This window comes from Anolis carolinensis, chromosome 3 (assembly GCF_035594765.1).
Source record: "Anolis carolinensis isolate JA03-04 chromosome 3, rAnoCar3.1.pri, whole genome shotgun sequence".
Taxonomy (NCBI): domain Eukaryota; kingdom Metazoa; phylum Chordata; class Lepidosauria; order Squamata; family Dactyloidae; genus Anolis; species Anolis carolinensis.
In genome coordinates, this window is record NC_085843.1 from 141449261 (window position 1) to 141468038 (window position 18778).

The 18778-nt window shown below is 37.5% G+C and overlaps 1 protein-coding gene across 1 annotated transcript in view; it reads left to right on the forward strand.

Moving 5' to 3' along the window:
- klf12 (KLF transcription factor 12) overlaps window positions 1-18778 on the forward strand; it is a 291369-nt gene that overhangs the window by 162071 nt on the left and 110520 nt on the right. Inside the window, exons 5-6 of the mRNA XM_062976974.1 lie at window positions 4540-4675; window positions 15119-15178. Of these exons, the coding sequence (XP_062833044.1) occupies window positions 4540-4675; window positions 15119-15178 (196 nt within the window). The remainder of the gene's footprint in view (window positions 1-4539; window positions 4676-15118; window positions 15179-18778) is intronic.

The window sequence follows — 18778 nt, forward strand, 5'->3', positions numbered from 1 at the left end:
TCCTTGCAAAAGAAAAAAAAAGGAATGCAAAGATACAGAATGGGGGACGCCTGGCTAGACAGCAGTACATGTGAAAAAGATCTTGGAGTCCTTATGGACAACAAGTTAAACATGAGCCAACAATGTGATGCAGCTGCTAAGAAAGCCAATGGGATTTTGGGCTGCATCAATAGGGGTATAGCGTCTAGATCCAGGGAAGTCATGCTCCCCCTCTATTCTGCCTTGGTCAGACCACACCTGGAATACTGTGTCCAATTCTGGGCACCGCAGTTGAAGGGAGATGTTGACAAGCTGGAATGTGTCCAGAGGAGGGCAACTAAAATGATCAAAGGTCTGGAGAACAAGCCCTATGAGGAGCAGCTTAAAGAACTGGGCATGTTTAGTTTGCTAAGAGGAGGCATGATAGCCTTATACAAATATGTGAGGGGAAGTCATAGGGAGGAGGGAGCAAGCTTGTTTTCTGCTGCCCTGCAGACTAGGACGCGGAACAATGGCTTGAAACTACAGGAAAGGAGATTCCACCTGAACATCAGGAAGAACTTCCTCACAGTGAGGGCTGTTCGGCAGTGGAACTCTCTCCCCCGGGCTGTGGTGGAGGCTCCTTCCTTGGAGGCTTTTAAGCAGAGGCTGGATGGCCATCTGTCGGGGGTGCTTTGAATGCGATTTCCTGCTTCTTGGCAGGATGGGGTTGGACTGGATGGCCCATGAGGTCTCTTCCAACTCTATGATTCTATAATTCCTACCTTTCTTCTACGCCCATGATTCCAAATTTAGTGGCTTGTGTGTGAGCCCATAGTGTCCAGATAATTAATGAACTGTGTAGCAATGGAATTTGTATTTCCTTGAGTTATGTTCATGTAGGTCGAGAGTAGGCAACTTTACTTCTATTGAAGAGATTTTTATTTCTGCAGAACTTCATTTACAGTGGCACAAATATAGGCAACTGAAAGAAAAATTTACACTAGACTATAAAAATATCAGATTTGAAAGAGAACAATCAGAATTTGAAAAGGTTTGAAGAACATCTTATTGGAAAAATATATAAGATATTACTGAAGATGGAAAAGGAACCAGAACTGATAAAGGAATACATGATTAAATGGGCACAAAATGTTGGACACAACATAGAACTAGATAAATGGGGGGAAATGTGAACGATTGGCTTAAAGAAAATTCTTTACTATGAACTTAGATAATTTTTTGTGAAATGTTAAACAGGTAGGACCTGGCTCCAGCAAAACTCCAGGATAATAACAGCACAGACATTGTATGCACATTGTTTTGTGGGTGATCAATAGAACTTCTGTTCCATAATGTTTTAATATACCTATGTGCTTCTGAATCTTAGGGATCCATATAAAATGTTTTCTTTTAAAAAGTAGCAATTTTGTGAGGTGGTCTTTTCATTTCACTTTACCACTTTACCTACAGATTATACTTGCCTGGAGTGAATAGAAAGCTGCCACACATGTTAAAAATTGGACAATTTCCCAGGACATGTTCAACCCTGTCTTCAGGATCTCTGTTGCTTTCCAGCTCCATCCAGCTATATCAAGTGTGTACTTGGAGTTAAGAGAGAAAATACTCAGATCATTTGGTAGAAAAGTAGATCCTGAAGCGGATCCTGTTCTAATGTACACATCAACATGTTGGAGTATTTTGAAATGTGGATGAACCGCATTCCCAAAATATCCTTCGCTGTGGGTGGTGTTTTCTGTACAAGCACAAATATATGGTACAGATGTAATTGCCACCTGCAGTACTTAAGCATACTTCAGCTGAAACTAGATGCTGTGCAGTTAGCTCAGTACACCTTCCTCCTCACTTCCGACATTAATGTCTAATAAATTAAACGATGTGGCATGATGTCATTCTGCTTTGAATTTCTCAGTCCTTACAGCAGCACCCAATGGAGTATGGGAGTATATAATGAGATAACATCCCATCTTTGATTTTTATTTACCAGATGTTACGAAGAGAGGGAATGAGAAATAGTTGCTGCTTTTCCCTGCAACTACTGGTCTTCATATTATCTAGTTTTAACCTTAATAGGAGCCAGTCCATTGAACTCAGTGCAACCAATCCTTTGCGCCCATCTTCTAAGAAAGTATCTTTAGAATTAAACTGCAAAACTATTTAGTTGTATCTCCAAATTCTTATAACAGCAAGTAACATTGTGGTTATTGGGAGCCAGCATGATGTAGTGGTTTAAGCGTTGGACTATGACTCTGGAGACCAGGATTCAAATCACTCAGCCTTGGAGACCACTGTAATTAACAATTAGTAATCTTAAGTGTAGATTGTAATTGAATAAAAGCCCCCCCCCTTCAATGGTTGTTCCTACTTTTATCAATTTTTACTCTGATTGCTCCTGTCTTGAATGTTTCTGCTCCATAGTCTCAGCTGTTCTAGAAACTTTACCACACCATTGGTCTCCTGTCTTACATGTTGTTCTTCTGGAGCCTAACTTGAAACTGGTTGTAATCTTCCCCACCTTCCCTGATTCTGTGTGTTGTTCGTTACTGTGCTGCAGCTTTTACTAATCACTTTTTTGCAAGATAGAATCTTAATAGACTCCCTTTCACTAATAGAAGCTGTTATGTCATGATTAAGGAAAACTGCCACCTAGCAATTAGGTGTTGCTATATCCTGTAGATGCAGATTATTCTGTCACCTAGCAGTTGAAGTAATACTACAGGCTTCTAGACACATTTAAATGGATTAAAATTACTTAATGAGTTTTAAAAACTAAATACCCACAAGGTTCTCTTAGCAGTTATGCCAATTTCAGGTGTCCAGACACTCAAGCGGATACTCAAACACAGGTTGAGAGTAGATGGTAGCATTCCTGAAATGCTTCCACAGACTGTTCGATTCATTTGACAAGCATCAGTTGCCCTGGGCCGGCACTTTGTAGTGTGCACATAAGCACTGTGGTGTCTGCCCTGCTTTTCTGCTTCCTATACATCTATTTTTTTGGTTATTATTTTTAAAGCAACTAAATAGTCTGGTTATTCTGTGCCTGTCTACCTTTTTTTGCTGGGCCACTTCCATTCCAGTTGCATAAATGGGGCTTTGGCGTGACCAGTGGAAAACAATAAGACAGCAATAACTGAGATGAAGGAAGGCATATTTGTTGCTGGGTGAATGAACCCATGGGGGTATTTTGAAAATTGTGGTGCCATAGATGAAAAAAGGTGGCTCAGTGTGTTAAAGTGCTGAGCTGCTGAACTTGCGGACCAAAAGGTCCCAGGTTCAAATCCGGGGAATGGAGTGAGTGCCCGCTGTTAGCTCCAGTTTTTGCCAACCTAGCAGTTTGAAAACATGCAAATATGAGTAGATCAATAGGTACTGCTCCGGCGGGAAGGTAACGGCACTCCATGCAGTCATGCCAGCCACATGACCTTGGAGGTGTCTACAGACAACGCCGGCTCTTCGGCTTAGAAATGGAGATGAGCACCAACCCCCAGAGTCAGACACGACTGGACTTAACGTCAGGGGAAACCTTTACCTAGATGACAAAAGTTAAAAACAGGGACCTTGGGAGTAAGATGGGAAATGACAGGGAAAAGGGATGATCATGGGGGCAAGAAAGTTTTGTTCTGGTGGTAGAACAATAAGAAGTGAATGGTAAAAATGCTTGGTTCCCTTGACACTAGTCCTTGTGCAAACATTTGAAACACATCTCAAATTTTATTACTCTTGAGAAGAACTCAGCTTTTCACCAGCATTCTTGCTCTTGAGCAGCATGTGTCTGTAAGCTAGAGTGCAGCTACACTGTAGAATTAATTCAGTTTGACACCACATCCCCTGCCATGCTATGTAGTTCTACAAAGTACAAATTCCAGGATTCCATAGCATTGAGCCTTGGCTGTTAAAGTGCTGTCAAGCAGAATTAATTCTACAGTGTAAATACATCCCTAGTGAATCTACCTGGTACTGTAAATTATAGAGATATTTACATGTCTTGCAATTAGTGTGTTTTAAAAAATCAATGTGCTATCAAAACTAATTTACCACAGGATAAATACTACCCGAATATTTCTTCTAGGCATGTGAAATTTCAGCTGTCTATATTTCAATACACACATTATTTTACATAATAACTCTGTATGTATGTAAAACAAACATAGCACTGGAAACAGAACATGTTGTCTTCCAGATGGTGGATCACAGCTGTCTTTCCTCACTATTGTCTACACTAGCTAGGCTTGATGGTAGTTGAAGTCTAGTACAATCTGGGAAGTCATTAGTCTCCTATCTCTGGCACAGAGAATAACCAGAAATGTGAAATCATTTCTCCTGATATTCTCATCATAAAACTAGAGTATAGTAGCTGACTGCTGGGTTTTAATTTCATTATTTAATTGTTCATTGTGTAAATCAATATTTGCAAATGTTTCTTGCTTAGAGTCACACTGACTGACTGACTCATGATATATAGCAGAATAAGCTGACAATGTCTACCTTAACTTTGTTCCAGGGTGGTGTTAATTTCGCTGTGCTTGTTTTAATCCATTGTCTCTCCTTCTTTCCCAGCACAAATGGACCCACGTGGACTATCTCCCAGACAAATTAAAAGTGACAGTGATGATGATGACCTGCCAAATGTGACCTTGGATAGTGTTAATGAAACTGGATCTACAGCCCTCTCTATAGCCAGAGCAGTTCAAGAGTAAGTATCAAGTTTTCAGGGCAATGCCAAGGCGGTTGGTGCCTCATGGAAACACCTGGTCATATGACATTCTGTAGACATCCTGCATCTGAATGAGTAGCGATACCAATCTTGGCCTGTTAGTTAGCATTACCTGTAGAATCAGACTACATTCTGTATCTGCAAGAGCAGAGGCCATGCTCACAGACATTTACCAGACTGCCTTTAGAAGCTGATTTTCAGTTTTCATTTGCTTGCCTAATTAATTGTGAAACAGGTGCATAAGGTTTTAAAGATAATTTGTTTGATCTCTGGTGTGGATTACTGAGAAGGTAATATCTGATTTGCATTCAGCGCAGAGATATTTTAAACTGTTTGCAAAAAGATATGTTAAAGAAAGGTTATCAAGTTTTTGAATTTACTCAGAATAGATCTGTTCCTTTAGAATTTGTAGTCAGTATTCAGCCTGTGTATACACGTGTGCCTTGGAGGCAGGTTATATGGGGAAATGATAGGCACAGCAAGGTAATGTCATCAGCATATAGAGCAATATGATATTTCCTTATTTTGTAAATGGTGCAAAGTAATAGCAATATCCAGCAATTTATGTTATCTGGTCAAGATTTGCAATCTATTTTATGTAGAAGAAAAAAACACTTTATTTACATAAAGAATTTTCTGAAGGACAATGTTCACATTGTTTCGATATTCAAACAAACCCACCTCAGAAATGGGATCTAACAACAAGGCCATAAGGTAGATACTGATATCCTAAGAAAGTGATATTATTGGCTGTCAGAAATAGCAACATTTCAATAGTAGTGGCTATTATTCTGAGAGTTATCCTGAGGCAGCACATACTGTATCTGTAGCCTTGGTTTCTTTACAGAGGCAGTTGCAGCTGTTTTTGGTCTCTAGAGGTCTTCTTATTTATTTATTTATTTATTTATTTATTTACAGCATTTATATTCCGCCCTTCTCACCCCGAAGGGGACTCAGGGCGGATCACATTACACATATAGGCAAACATTCAATGCCTTTTAACATAGAACAAAGACAAACAAACATAGGCTCTGAGCGGGGCTCGAACTCATGACCTCCTGGTCAGAGTGATTCATTGCAGTTAATTGCACTGGCTTGCTCTCCCGCCGGCGCAGGCGGGAGAGCACCCTCATGATTTAATATTGCCTTCTGATGACCCGTTGTATTTTGTTGATGGTGCTATATGTTTAATTGATATTTGATTTATGCTTAATTTCCTGTTTTCATTTTAATTTACTATATAGCTGTTTTAGAGACTGGTTATTTGCTAATATATGTGTAGCATAGAATGACAATTGGGATATTGTGCATATGGGCTCTCTATGTTATTAAGGTATGGTGAGATCTGTCACCATATATGGAAATCATTGGCTGAAAGAATACAAATGGACCCCTAAGATACATTATCATGATAAATTTGGAATAGATCAAAGGCTAACTGGGTCCTAATCCTTCATGAATCGGCTTCCTGGTATGCTATCAAAGCGAAAGAAAAACATCATTAATTGTTATGAGAGGATCAGTGACTTAATGAGATAACTAAACAAACCATAGAGTTCCTTCCATAGGTTTTTTGTTTTTGTTTTTTTGTTTTGTTTTTTGTTTTGTTTTGTTATGATGTCTCAACAGAGGCACTCTGAACAATCTCTTCCCTGACAAACCAGAAAAGCAACCTATGGATAATTTTTCTGTTGTGAAGGGACATGCTAGAATCCTGCATCCTGCTAGTTTAAACCTTGCATGGACAGAAGCTGTATTGTTTGCTTAGCCACTCAATGCAAATAGAAGTGATTATAGCCAGTATATTTTACCTTCAGCAAGTCAGAATATTGTAGTGTTCTGTCTCGTTTTGACATCTGAATTTGTCCTGTCTGTTCTCCTTTATTTATTGAATCAGCATTCTGTATCTCAAAGCACCATAGGGGAGACACTATTTGCTAAAGATGACTTCAGTAGATTAAAGTGATATTGACCTGTCCTTGCTCCACTGATACAGCTTGCAATGTTAGGTCAAGTTGAAATGTTAGATCAGGTTATGATGTTGTTACAATAACAATGTGTTACAACATTGTTTTGCAACCCAGTAGTCAGGCAGCCCATCCAACGTGTTCTTTTATTCATCGAAGCAGATACTCATTCCACAGTGTTTTGAACTGCAGTCATCTAGGTACATTTGGGGTTGGTCAGAGCATAATATTCTATCAGTGCTGAAAATGTGCATGGTCTGGGAAGAATCCAAGTCAGCCAGCCATGGAAAATCTCATGCAAAGGATAGAATATCTGAGAAAGATAAAATAGAATTAAAAACAGAATATTAGAATTAGGTTGCCAAGAGTATTCTTCAATTTCTTCATTTCTTTTTCAAGATATGTTGAATCATTTTTAAAGAATATATCTAGTCCCAAGTTTCTGCTAAACAGTGAAATTGCAATATATTCTTGTTTCTGGAGTGTTGTTTTATGCATTGGGAAGAAGTACTGCTGAACTATTTCTGACCTGCACTGGCAGAGTGTTTGCTTTCCCCTCCTTTTCTTTCTTAATTCAGTGCACTGATCAGAGGCATTAGAAATGCTGATTGTAGCAAATATTCATCAGGGAGCAAAAGAGGGAAAGCATGCCACTGACAAGCAGTCATAATAATCCTAGGCTAGCTGAAAGCTTTTTTGTTGTTGCTGCAGTTGCCTTAGGAAAGGCTGTCCCCGTAAGAACTGAGAACAAGTATTAGCGAACAAGTCAGGACATGAGTGTCATCACAGCAACGGGGGAAAGCTACAGGCAAACAAATGGGGAATGGATAAGTGGACATGGCAGCACTCGGGGAGGGTCAAGGCTACAGAAAGCCAAGAACAAAAATGAGGTCTACAACAAGAGGTTGTAAACAGAGGATGCTTAAAATAATAACAGTAGTCTTTTCCTGTCCCACTTTACAAAGCTGGAGGCCCTAAATACTGTACATGAAAAACACCAGATTTTGTCCAATTGGACAATTGGAAGGTGAGCACTGGTTAATACTTAGATGAGAGACTGCCAGTCAATAGAGATGCAGAGGAGGAAACTGAAAAAACAGGTCTGCATAGTTCTTGCTTTAGAAAACCTTATGAAAAATCGGTAAGATAGCAGATGACTTGAAAGTGTATGTGCACACACAGATAGAAGGCTAGAGCTGCCCATATCAAAATAACAACAACAACAAATGCTAAAGTGACTAGATTCTGGTGAGTTTGAATTTTAGGACAGGGACTGCATGATTCCATGAATCAATTTTTGTTGATCAGGGTAGAGCTAACCAGAGTTGCCAAGATTATGTAGTATATCAAATACAATATTCCCTCACTACTTCATGGTTCACTTTGCGTGGATTTGCTATTTTGCGGTTTTTCAATAAACTCTAAAAGACTATTATAAATCGTTAAAAATTACAATTTACAGCCTAAGGAAGGGAGAAAGGAGAAGTCAAAGGGAGAGAAAAGGAGCCCAAGTGGCAATGGGAGGAGAAGGAGGTGATTTATCAACACATGATTGATTGATAAAGACTTAAAATAGTGTATAACTGCTAAAATAATGTATAATGTTAAAATAAATATAATGTCCCTACTTCGTGGATTTTCACTTATTGCGGGTGGTCCTGGAACCTAACCCTTGCGATAAGTGAGAGAACACTGTAGTATTCCAAGGTCCACCTCTGTGAAATCCTGAGAGATGTTTGTAAAGGCTTGGGAGCCATTTTTAAACTTTGTCAAAAGAAGATGGAGGGAGAGAGGGTGAAGGGAAGATAATGATTATGGGTTTTGAATGATAAGCAGTCAGACAGAAGAATAGATTGCAGCATATCTAACAGGAAGGGATACTTAGTTTCATTTGTGTCTCTAGTCCAGGAATCAGGACATCATATATGTTTGGATGGCAGTGTTTGTAGGGATAAGTGTTGGTATTTACCATATAAGTAAGTAAATTGGAAATATAGTTCATTGTATTGTAATTGTATTGTATTTAGTGGCATTGTATTTGTATTGTGTGGTTTTGCTGCATAGAAAACTAAAACTAAAATGTAATAAGAAAGTGCTTCTTGGACTGCAGTATTTTATATGTCATCCTAGTTTGCCTGTATGTCATGATATGATTCACATAAGAAAGAAAAGGATTCTCATGTTTTACTAGCACAGGATTTCAAATGATCATACGTGCGGCATTCATATACACCACCTTTTACTACCTCATTGAATATAATGGGACTTGAGCAGCCACAGATTTTGGTATCCACAGGAAGTTCTGGAACTAAATACCAGCAGATACCAAGAAACTGTTATATTAAGAGAGCTTCACTGAATATTTTTCAGTGAAGATTTCTCAAGACTGCTCCAGTCAAAAAATCAAAACGAATTGCCCATAAAATTAAAATAATGTCTGCAACTGCTTTTCTTGTTTCAGTTGAATGAAACCCTGTTTAATTTTTTCAGATATGAGCCTTAGATTGTACACAATCTTTTCAGCACTATTTCTTTTTAACAGATACTCATTGCTCTTTTCTGCATTTGGGGAATCCCTGATAAGGATAACATTTTAATACTATAGCTGGATCTCATTTTAGCTTTTCCAATATAATATCAGAACTAGTCGGATTTGTCATTTGATGGCATCACCAAAGGCAAATGAGGACAAGTTAAAGCAAGCAAGTGATGGTACTAACAAAATCTGACATCACCTAAGAATTGTTGATAGATAGTGGTAAAATAGCCTTTTCCAATAGTCCTTAAGAAAGTGTGTACTTTCAACTAATTCCTATTTTATTGTGAAATATTATAAACAAATCAGTTATCATAAAAATGATATATAGGTTCAAGTGTGCTGAAAAACCTCTAAGCACATATATCTTCTTTGTCTTCCATGTCAATACTGACATAAAAACATGTAGGCAGACATGCAGAATACTGTCATTAATCTGTACATTCTTTATAAATTAATATGAATAACTAGAGATGATTGTTGTAGGGCAAGAGGGTACTACTTAATATACTTGTTATGGCTGGCATTGCCGTCTTCTACATCACTGGTTCTCAGCCTTTATGTCCCCAGATGTTTTGGCCTTCAACTTGCAGAAATCCTAACAGCTGGTAGGCCAGTTGGGATTTTGAGGAGTTGTAGGCCAAAACACCTGGGGACCCATGGGTTGAGAACCACTGTTCTACATGGTAAGTTGTTCTTCACTTGTGTGGTGGCTGTTTTAACAAGTGCCCCTCAGTGTTAAATACCCATATCTGCCAGTTTGAAAGGAGATCATGGTTGAAAAAGCCATACATAGCAGTTGTAATTGGTTAATTTTTGCCTAGGTCTCATTTACTGAAGGTGATAGAGTGAAGGCCACTTGTAACATGTGGTACTGGCTGATTTTTCTTTGCTTGATCCTTGGTTTGAAATGGTTTGGAATTAGACTGAGGTTCCAAATGGTGCCAGTCGATTTCACACCAGAACACCTCTAAAGCATTCGGCACTTAGTTAATTCAGGAGTGTGCATTTTTATTGCTGGACAAAGATACAAAATAGTGCTAGATTTTAGCTCAACAAACATCCATATTGAGTGCATAATTCAGTCTTTGACACCAAGTCAGCATGGCCCACCATCTACTTGAAGCCTGAAAAGTTTTTGATAACACTCTGGTTGAAGATAGTCATCACCACCGGTTTCTTTTTATTTTCTTAACACAACATAGTATTATCTAGCAAAGATAATGTTTAGATTCTTAAATGATCTGTTTCCACATAGGATCTTTAATGCTCTGCTTAATTCTGGTTTTGGACTGAGTCATCTTTTACTTAAATTTGAATAACATCCGCAAAAACAGGATTAAAAGAAAATGAACTATCAGTACTAAGGGGGGAAAGGACAATAACTATAAAACAGCAAAAGCAACAGAACTGGAATGAAAAGAACAAGTGGATACCCATAAATAGACTGTATATAGATGTGAATGAAATGTATACTAAGGAAAAACAAAACAAAAACATCTAAGAACACGGGAAAAAGATGTCTAAGCTTTCAAGCTCTGTATAAGCAGAAAAACTGCATGAATGTCTATTTCAGTGAGAGAAGCATGATAAAATCAAATAGACAATTTGCTATTGAGAATGTATAGGAAAAATGAACTGAGAACTCTGGCAAAAGTAAAAACAAATACTTTTTTACATAGGGGAATGGATAGGTAAAATAAGAACATCGAGAATAAAAGTGAAAATATAATAATATATAGATTTTTTTAAAAAAATACAGTAAAGATCTATTTAGATTAAATTGATAAAATGGAGGGAATATTGAGATGATGTATAAAAAAAGGAAACTACAAGAGTTGAATATTAGACAAAATGGTCAAATTGTTTTTACTGTACTGTACGATTACTCATTAATATATATTAATTTTAATATATTTGTCTGTATTTAGAGAAGTCGATCCAAATAGTAAAACAGAACTATAGTCTATAGCTTCCCTGTCTTGAGTTGTGTTTTTTATGTACAGTATTTTCATCTTTTTAAAATTTTATTTCCTTATTTTGTTTCTTCTATTTAAGTGTCTGTGTTTTTATTTTTTATTTTTCAATTGGCTAGATGTACGTTAACGTAAATCTTTTTTTTTTAGCACAATTGCATTTAGTTGTGCAGATGTGAATCTTATCTCTAAAATAGATCTTAGACCTCTTTTTCAAAATTTGGACTAAATCCCAGAGCAGATCCACTAATATTTAAGCCAGCAATGACTGATGCCTCCTGAGGAACAAATTCCATCTTTGACACTGGGTTTATTAATAGTTATTAATAGTTTTTGCCTTTGTGCGTTACATACTGTAATCTGTACCTGGGAGTAAGTAAAGAGTGCTGCTGTTATTTCAGAGTGAACATGATAGGATTGTTTTATAGGAGCCTCCTGGAGTAAATTTTTCCAAAGGTCTACCTTTGCACCAGCCTAGTACAAATTCATAAATGAAATTGTTCTAGAGAAGCCATAAATATGCCTGATGTTTTAAATGTTTTGTTATAGATGCTAAATTTTAAAATAAGTATGGCTAATGCTTTTAATTCAACAAAATTAATGTAGATTGAATGCAGAAATACTGCATAAATTATGCTGTTATGTGTTTTCTAGTCAATTCTGATATATGCTGACCCTATCCTAGAGTTTTCTTGGGATGATTTATTCCAAAAGAGGTTTACCATTGCCTTCCTCTAAGATTGAGGGAATATGACTTGCCCAAAGTCACCCAGTGGGTTTCTGTGTTCAAGTAAGAATTTGAATCTTGGTCTCCTAGAGTCCTAGTCCAACACTCAAACCATATATATCACTGTGCTGACTCTGCATATATTTCAGCTTTTCCAATGTTTTGCATTTTTGCTGCTGAGAATATGGAATTTTAATTCAAATCTAACGATCTGGTATATTTGCATTGGCCACCGCACCCCAATGAGTTTTTCAAATTAATGTGGGGGAGTCTTTAGAGTTTTCTGGGGCTCTGAAGTAGACAGAAATTTCATGCTAACACATTTCTGTCCTATGTACATCGTATTAATTCATCAGTAACTGATACAGGGTTTAATCTCAAAATCACTATACACAAAACCTTTTGCTTATAAAAAAGGCAATAATGGTGATATGTTTTCCTTTGTTACAAGTATGCTTAGAATTTAAAGAATTCTGGATTGCATATTTGCATAGTGATGTTTTTAGGATAACCTCAGATAGGTAAAATTGTCCTGAAATGGGTATTTGTCTGATTTCTGTGGCAAACTGTGTAGACTGAAGGAATGAGTGAGTGGCTGAACAAAATTGTTTCATGATGATTGAAGCATAGAAACATTTGGGTTATTTTGTCTAGGTTTTATGTAGAAAGAGAGTAAAGTTGCAGAAAAGTAAAGACACATCTTATTTTAAGATGCTGAGAAGATAAAGCAGCAAGATAGTCAATATCATTGTTTCCTTTTATTTCATTTCTTGAATTTTTTATTGATACTCCTTTTCTTGGCCCTTTGTCTCTCTCCACCTGCTTTTAATTTTAGGGGACTGCGGAGATAGTGAACAAGTGCCTCTTTGCACTTTGTTGACGCTGCCTAGGATTGATCAAATTTGACTGGATATTAGGACAGTTAATTTTATTTTCCCAGACATGTTGGACATCATTTCACTCTAAGCATTCTATGATAAAATGACAGCTTCCAAACAGAAATTATTACAAACAAGGTAACACCGCACACATGGCTGCAGAGGAGTGGTCAGTGGGAATGAATGAAGCAAATTCCATTCAAATGTATATATTACTGATAGCATTTACTTTGTCAGTAACATAAAGCAGTTGAAGCCAATGAGGCCCATTGAATTTCCTTATGGTTAGATTAATGCACATGCCTAGCCATTCTTTGGTCCTGTGAAAAAATGCACATGGGTTTATGCAAGTATGGATCACAGCAGCTAGGATATAACCATGTAGCATAAGCCTATGCATATTATCATTTTGACAAATAATAGAGAAAATTATTAAAAGCTCCTGGGAGAACAAATAATTGATCCAGGTAGAACATTGCCTATTATATCTCTGCATGATTTACACATCTGCATTTCATTCTATTAACTTCTATTAAGGCATTAAGGGATTGGTAATTGTGCTTCATCTCGAATGAGGTTGCTTGGAACGCCCAATCATTCTCTTCCCCTACCCTTCTCGTATAGGCATATGTTATCTAATATCAGAGAAGTATGACTTGTTTCTGTGAACATTTCAATTTTTCAGCTTATCCTTTCTTTTGTAACTCAGTCATAAGAGAAGTTTTTGTTTCCCTTTTTATTAACTGCTAATAATAAATTAGCGGTTTACTCAACCAGCCAACTTAATTTAGATAGTTGTAATATTTTAACAAATGTAGTAAAAACAGTCTACAGTTTAGGTCAGTGAGAAAGGAAAGCACTAGCCTACTGTTTTACATTTAGATCAGAAAAGAACAGTGTAGAAGGAATCCCCAGTTTTGTATGACATCTGGCCAATCATTACTGCTTGTTACTTACCCCCTTCAGTTCGTACAACACATAGATCAGTTACTCATATACAATGTTTATTTTCTTTATAATCTAACATTTAACTTTTAGGGTACCAAAACTGTACCTCCAATTTTAAAATAAGAAATAAAAGGTAAAGGTTTCCCTTGACATTATGTCTAGTCGTGCCTGACTCTGGGGGGTGGTGCTCATCTCCATTTCTAAGCCGAAGAGCTGGCGTTGTTCGTAGACACCTCCAAGGTCATGTGGCTGGCATGACTGCATCGAGCGCCGTTACCTTCCTGCCTATTGATCTCACATTTGTGTGTTTTTCAAACAGCTAGGTTGGCAGAAGCTTGGGCTAACAGTAGGAGCTCACCCTGCTCGCCAGATTCAAACTGCTGACCTTTTGGCCAGCAAATGCAGCAACTGAGATGAAATGTGTGCCTGAATTCCCAGATGTTTGAAAAGTACTAATTTAAAGTAGGTTCCCCAGTTTAACAGAGTCTGCTCAAATTTAAGTTTGCATAGAATTGCAAATATGAATCCACAAAACCTTTTCAGGTGTTCCTTGTAATGTTTAAAAAAAATAATAGGATGGTGCTAAGATGTCACCTGTTAACATTTTCACACCCTGTGCTATTTGTAATTGTCATCAAATCACTAAATTAAAGTTCTGTATTAAAATGCGTGCTCCAAATATTCTCATTGGCATGCTTGAAACAGCAAATGCAGTTATTATCAAGAAAGCATTTATCATTGTGTGTAATCATTTCTTTCTTTCCATCAGAGCTGCTGAAAAATTGTTTTGTGAATTTCTACATGAGCCACAGTCAACTCTAGAAATACTTCTTAAAAAGAGAAAACAAGTCACAGTCGCTTCCCAGCTCAGCTGTCTTCAGCTCATATGCCCAACAGTTCACAATTCAAAATGTTATTTCACGTCCAGTTTCTTTAATCTCCCATCCAGCTTTCTTTTCTGTGTAATGTCTGAGACACCATGGGACACCCGGGTTCAGCTGGCTTTAAGAAAAATCATGCACGAAATGCAGGATCATGCCCTTATTGATTGAATTTGATGTCTGGCTGTTTATGGCTTAACAGCTATTTCTGCTTCCATATTCAGTGCCAAACATTTCTGTTGACAGAAACTCCCAGGTATCGTTTTTTAAAAACCACTAAATTCTTTAAATTACCCAGAGGTATACTTGAGTGACATAACGTAATGCTCCCTCACAGCTGTTTAAATGCTAGTTGCAGGTGAATGTCATGTGGCAGTGTGCAAAATATTAGCGGTAGGCTATGTGCTTGTTCTTGTTTTTGCTGTACATTTCCCTCCCTGTTGTCTATACCTTTCTGCAGTTCTTTAGGGGTCTCTTAAAATTCCTAATTGTCTGTGTTCAATTTCCAGAGAAAGCATGTGGGGCTGTGCCAGGTCAGCTGTTAACACTTTTCGTTTTTTCAACTCCAGGTATGAAGTATTTTATTGTGCATTATATAATAATGTTGATGTTGTGCGATTGACATTTCTGAGAAAGAGTTTAACTCAATTTTATTTCCCTCTGTCGGAGCTGACCCATGTAAAAAGTGCAGGGGAAAGGACTTTTTGAAGGGCAAGTATAGAATTAGCACTGAGATATTTTTGCTTTATTTTCCTCTTCAAACTCACACATTATATTCTGGTATTTGAGATCGTCTGAAGCCCTACTCAGAAAAAATGTTGTGTACTGTGACCCACCAAACTAAATGTAGCACAATTCCTCTGTTTCCATAGGCTACCCAAAACTGAGAGGGGCACAGAGAGGAGGATATTAAGGTTTTGGTGCATTGTTGGTGCATTGGAGAGTTGTACTCTTCTTAGTGGGAAGCAGGTTTTAAGGGGTTGAAATAGCAAAATCCCTGTCATCCGATAAGAGCACATTCAGTATCTTTGTAAAGTGGAAAGAGCCAACTCCGTTCAGAATCCACAGAGCCTAAATGAAATTGTGGTTGTGAAAATCTGTCAGTCCCACTTTCATTGAGCTTCTCCACATCCCACCTGCATTTTATTTCCATCTGTATTTCATATTCAGTTTGTGATACTTTGTTTTCTTCTGGCTCTGAAATTCACCAACTTTTTTACACATTTCTCCCCAAAGTGTACATTTATTTGTATATTTTACCTAGGCTGCATAACTCATAAATAATCCTCACTGATTAAAGCATGTGATCTGAATATTTGGTTATTATTATCATTCACATATGATAGACTAAATGCATTGTTTTAGCATGCTTTATCCACTGGAAACCTTGTTACTACTCAAGCAAATGGAAACGGTCAACACAAAGTGTAATTTTTTTTGCAACAAGTCGCAGGAGGTATAAAAAGGATACTTTCCTAGCGTCCCAGCTTATATCGCAGGTGAGGGATACCTATAACCCTATAGTTTGTGCTGGCCTTAAGGGTGCCTCATATTTTTTAGATCCATGTTATTGAGAAAGGTCATTTGTTTGATGTATCCCTGATGTGATTTTGTCTTGGTTTATTCATGTTAGTAAAACCCTTTGCTTTGGGATAGTTTTGTTGAACTAATGAAAGCCAATTTGAACCACATGGGAACTGCTTCATGAAAGGGATTGCTACCAAGAATAGGTACTACCATAGTTAGTCCTCTTGGAACAAGGGAATCAGCTGTATACCAGATTGGAACATTGCTTCACCTTAGACATGTATGTCTTCAAACATTCCATCCTTGCATGTAGGGATGAATACTGTATACAGTCATGTATATGTTGACCTTATCTTTAAGTTGAAGGCCGGTTTTGGTGCCCAAATTATGGATCTTGATATGATCTGTGGATAAGTCGAGGGTCATTCCTCTAAGGAACCACAAAGCGGGGGGGGGGGGGGGAGAGAAGCAGGGGGAATAGTTTCTATTCACTTTAAAGACGGAGTCCCATGGAGCCCATCAAATGAATCAGGACTGCTTCCAGTGGATTTTTAAAGTGCTTGAGAAAAGGAGGTGTGTCAAGTTGAAGAGAAATTCACTCCACTGCTCTCCCTGTGCATAGAAACAATCGAAAACCGAGTATTTTAAGGGGGAACAGTTGTATTTTAGGTGGGGTAGGATTTATTTTTAAATTCTCTGTTTCCAAAGGAAACAGAAGGCCATTGAATGCCACACTTAGAAGACAATTTCCCCCTCTCCTCCACCCCGCCTAAGAGGGGTCCTAAGAGAGGAAAGCACCAATACTGACTCAAAAGGCCAGCCACCATCACTGCCATTTCTCCACCCAGGCATTCAAACCGTCACAACGGAGAAAATACAGGCAGGTGGTCAGTGCTTCATTTAGGTACTCCCAGGATAGATTAACCTCTTGCCTTTTGCCATTCAACTCAGAGAAGAGGATGGTTCCTTTTCTGTTAAGAATTTAGGTAAGGTATTCACACTGACCTAGAATAAGTCAACTCAGGTTTTGGGAGTTGTTGTTTTTTTACTCAATTTCTAGTCATATACATGAGTTTACAGGGTAATTTCTACTGTTTGTTCTCTGCTGCAGATGAAAATGAATGTTTATGCAGCTTTTTGCCCATTTCTAAATACTTTAAAGGCATCAGATCCTGTCTAACCCTAGAGGCTAAGCAGGATCAATCCTAGTTAGTACTTGTATGGGAGACTGCCAATACCATATGCTGTAAGCTATATTTCAAAGGAAAGAACTGGCAAAACCACATCTGGGTATTCTTTGCTTAAGAAAACCCTATGGAATTGATGGGGTTGCCACAAGTTCACAGGCAACTTGAAGGCGCATGCCCATGCACACTCACACATACCAAATGTTTCCCTACAGGAATACAGATTTTATGAAACTTTTTGAGTTAATAGGTCCATATTAACTCAAAAAGTTTCACAGACTATTTCGGTAAGACAATGGACGGACTGGAACAAATTGAGACAATATCTGTTAAGAATTAATATTGAATTGTTATGATCCTTGATCTATGTTTTGAAGGAATACTTAGACTTCTGGTGATCAGTAGTAGTATGCCGCGAACTATGGTTGTCTACAAGACGATTAATGCAGCAATGCAGAGGAGCTGGAAGTGGAGGGGTTTTTTTTTCTTTTCTCTTACTATTGTTTTCTTGTTTTTCTTTAGCTTCCCTTTTATGTATATGTAAACACATAAATAAAATAATTAAAAAAGGAATACAGATTTTATTTTATTAATATTTTTAGCAGAAGTATGGTGTTTTGTCAAAGAAAATAATGTTAATTTCTGGAAAGTGTTGTTTTTGTTTACAGAAACACATATTTTTGCATACAAAAGGGTTAGCAAATTTTGCACAAAACAATTCATTGATGGAAATACAGTTTTTGCACCTTGTGAAAAACTATAGCATCATTATTTCCATGCCATATTTTCTCAAAAAGACTGCTTCCAGAAATACTTGTACATTTTAGACAAAACAATTAGAGAAGAAACAATTTTCATTGAGTGCGGGGAGTGTGAAAAAGTGTGTGTTTGACTGGGAAATTGATAATTCAGCAGCTTATTTCCTTTTCGAGTCCATCTACTCAGTGTAGTCTAGTCTGATTGGAATTGCTTTCAAGTGAGATTTTCATTATGCCATCACCTTGTTTCATTCACAGAATTTTAAAGTGTGTCCAGACATTATTGTCTTCCATTTGTAAATCTCCATGTTCTTCCATTGTTATATTCTTGTGTTTTTTAAAATGCCAAGAAAGGGCCCAAATTAATGTGAAATTTATACTGAAGTATCTTTAATCTACTTGTGAGAAACTGGAATTTCCTTCAGACAAATTATTGTGGGAAGAGGAAACATGATCCAGATGCATGAATGAGCCTTTGGAAAGAAAGAAAAGCTTCTTTTGGTTCCAATTGGATTAGAGAGAGATAGAACCAGAAGTCAATTTTGCTTATTTTTATACAAAACTGAGAATCTATGGCCCCTTCTACACTGCCCTTTAAAATCCAGATTATCTGCTTTGAACTGGATTATATGACAGGGGAAGACTGCAATAGTCCAGTTCAAAGTAGATAACATGGACTATCTGCTTCGATAATCTG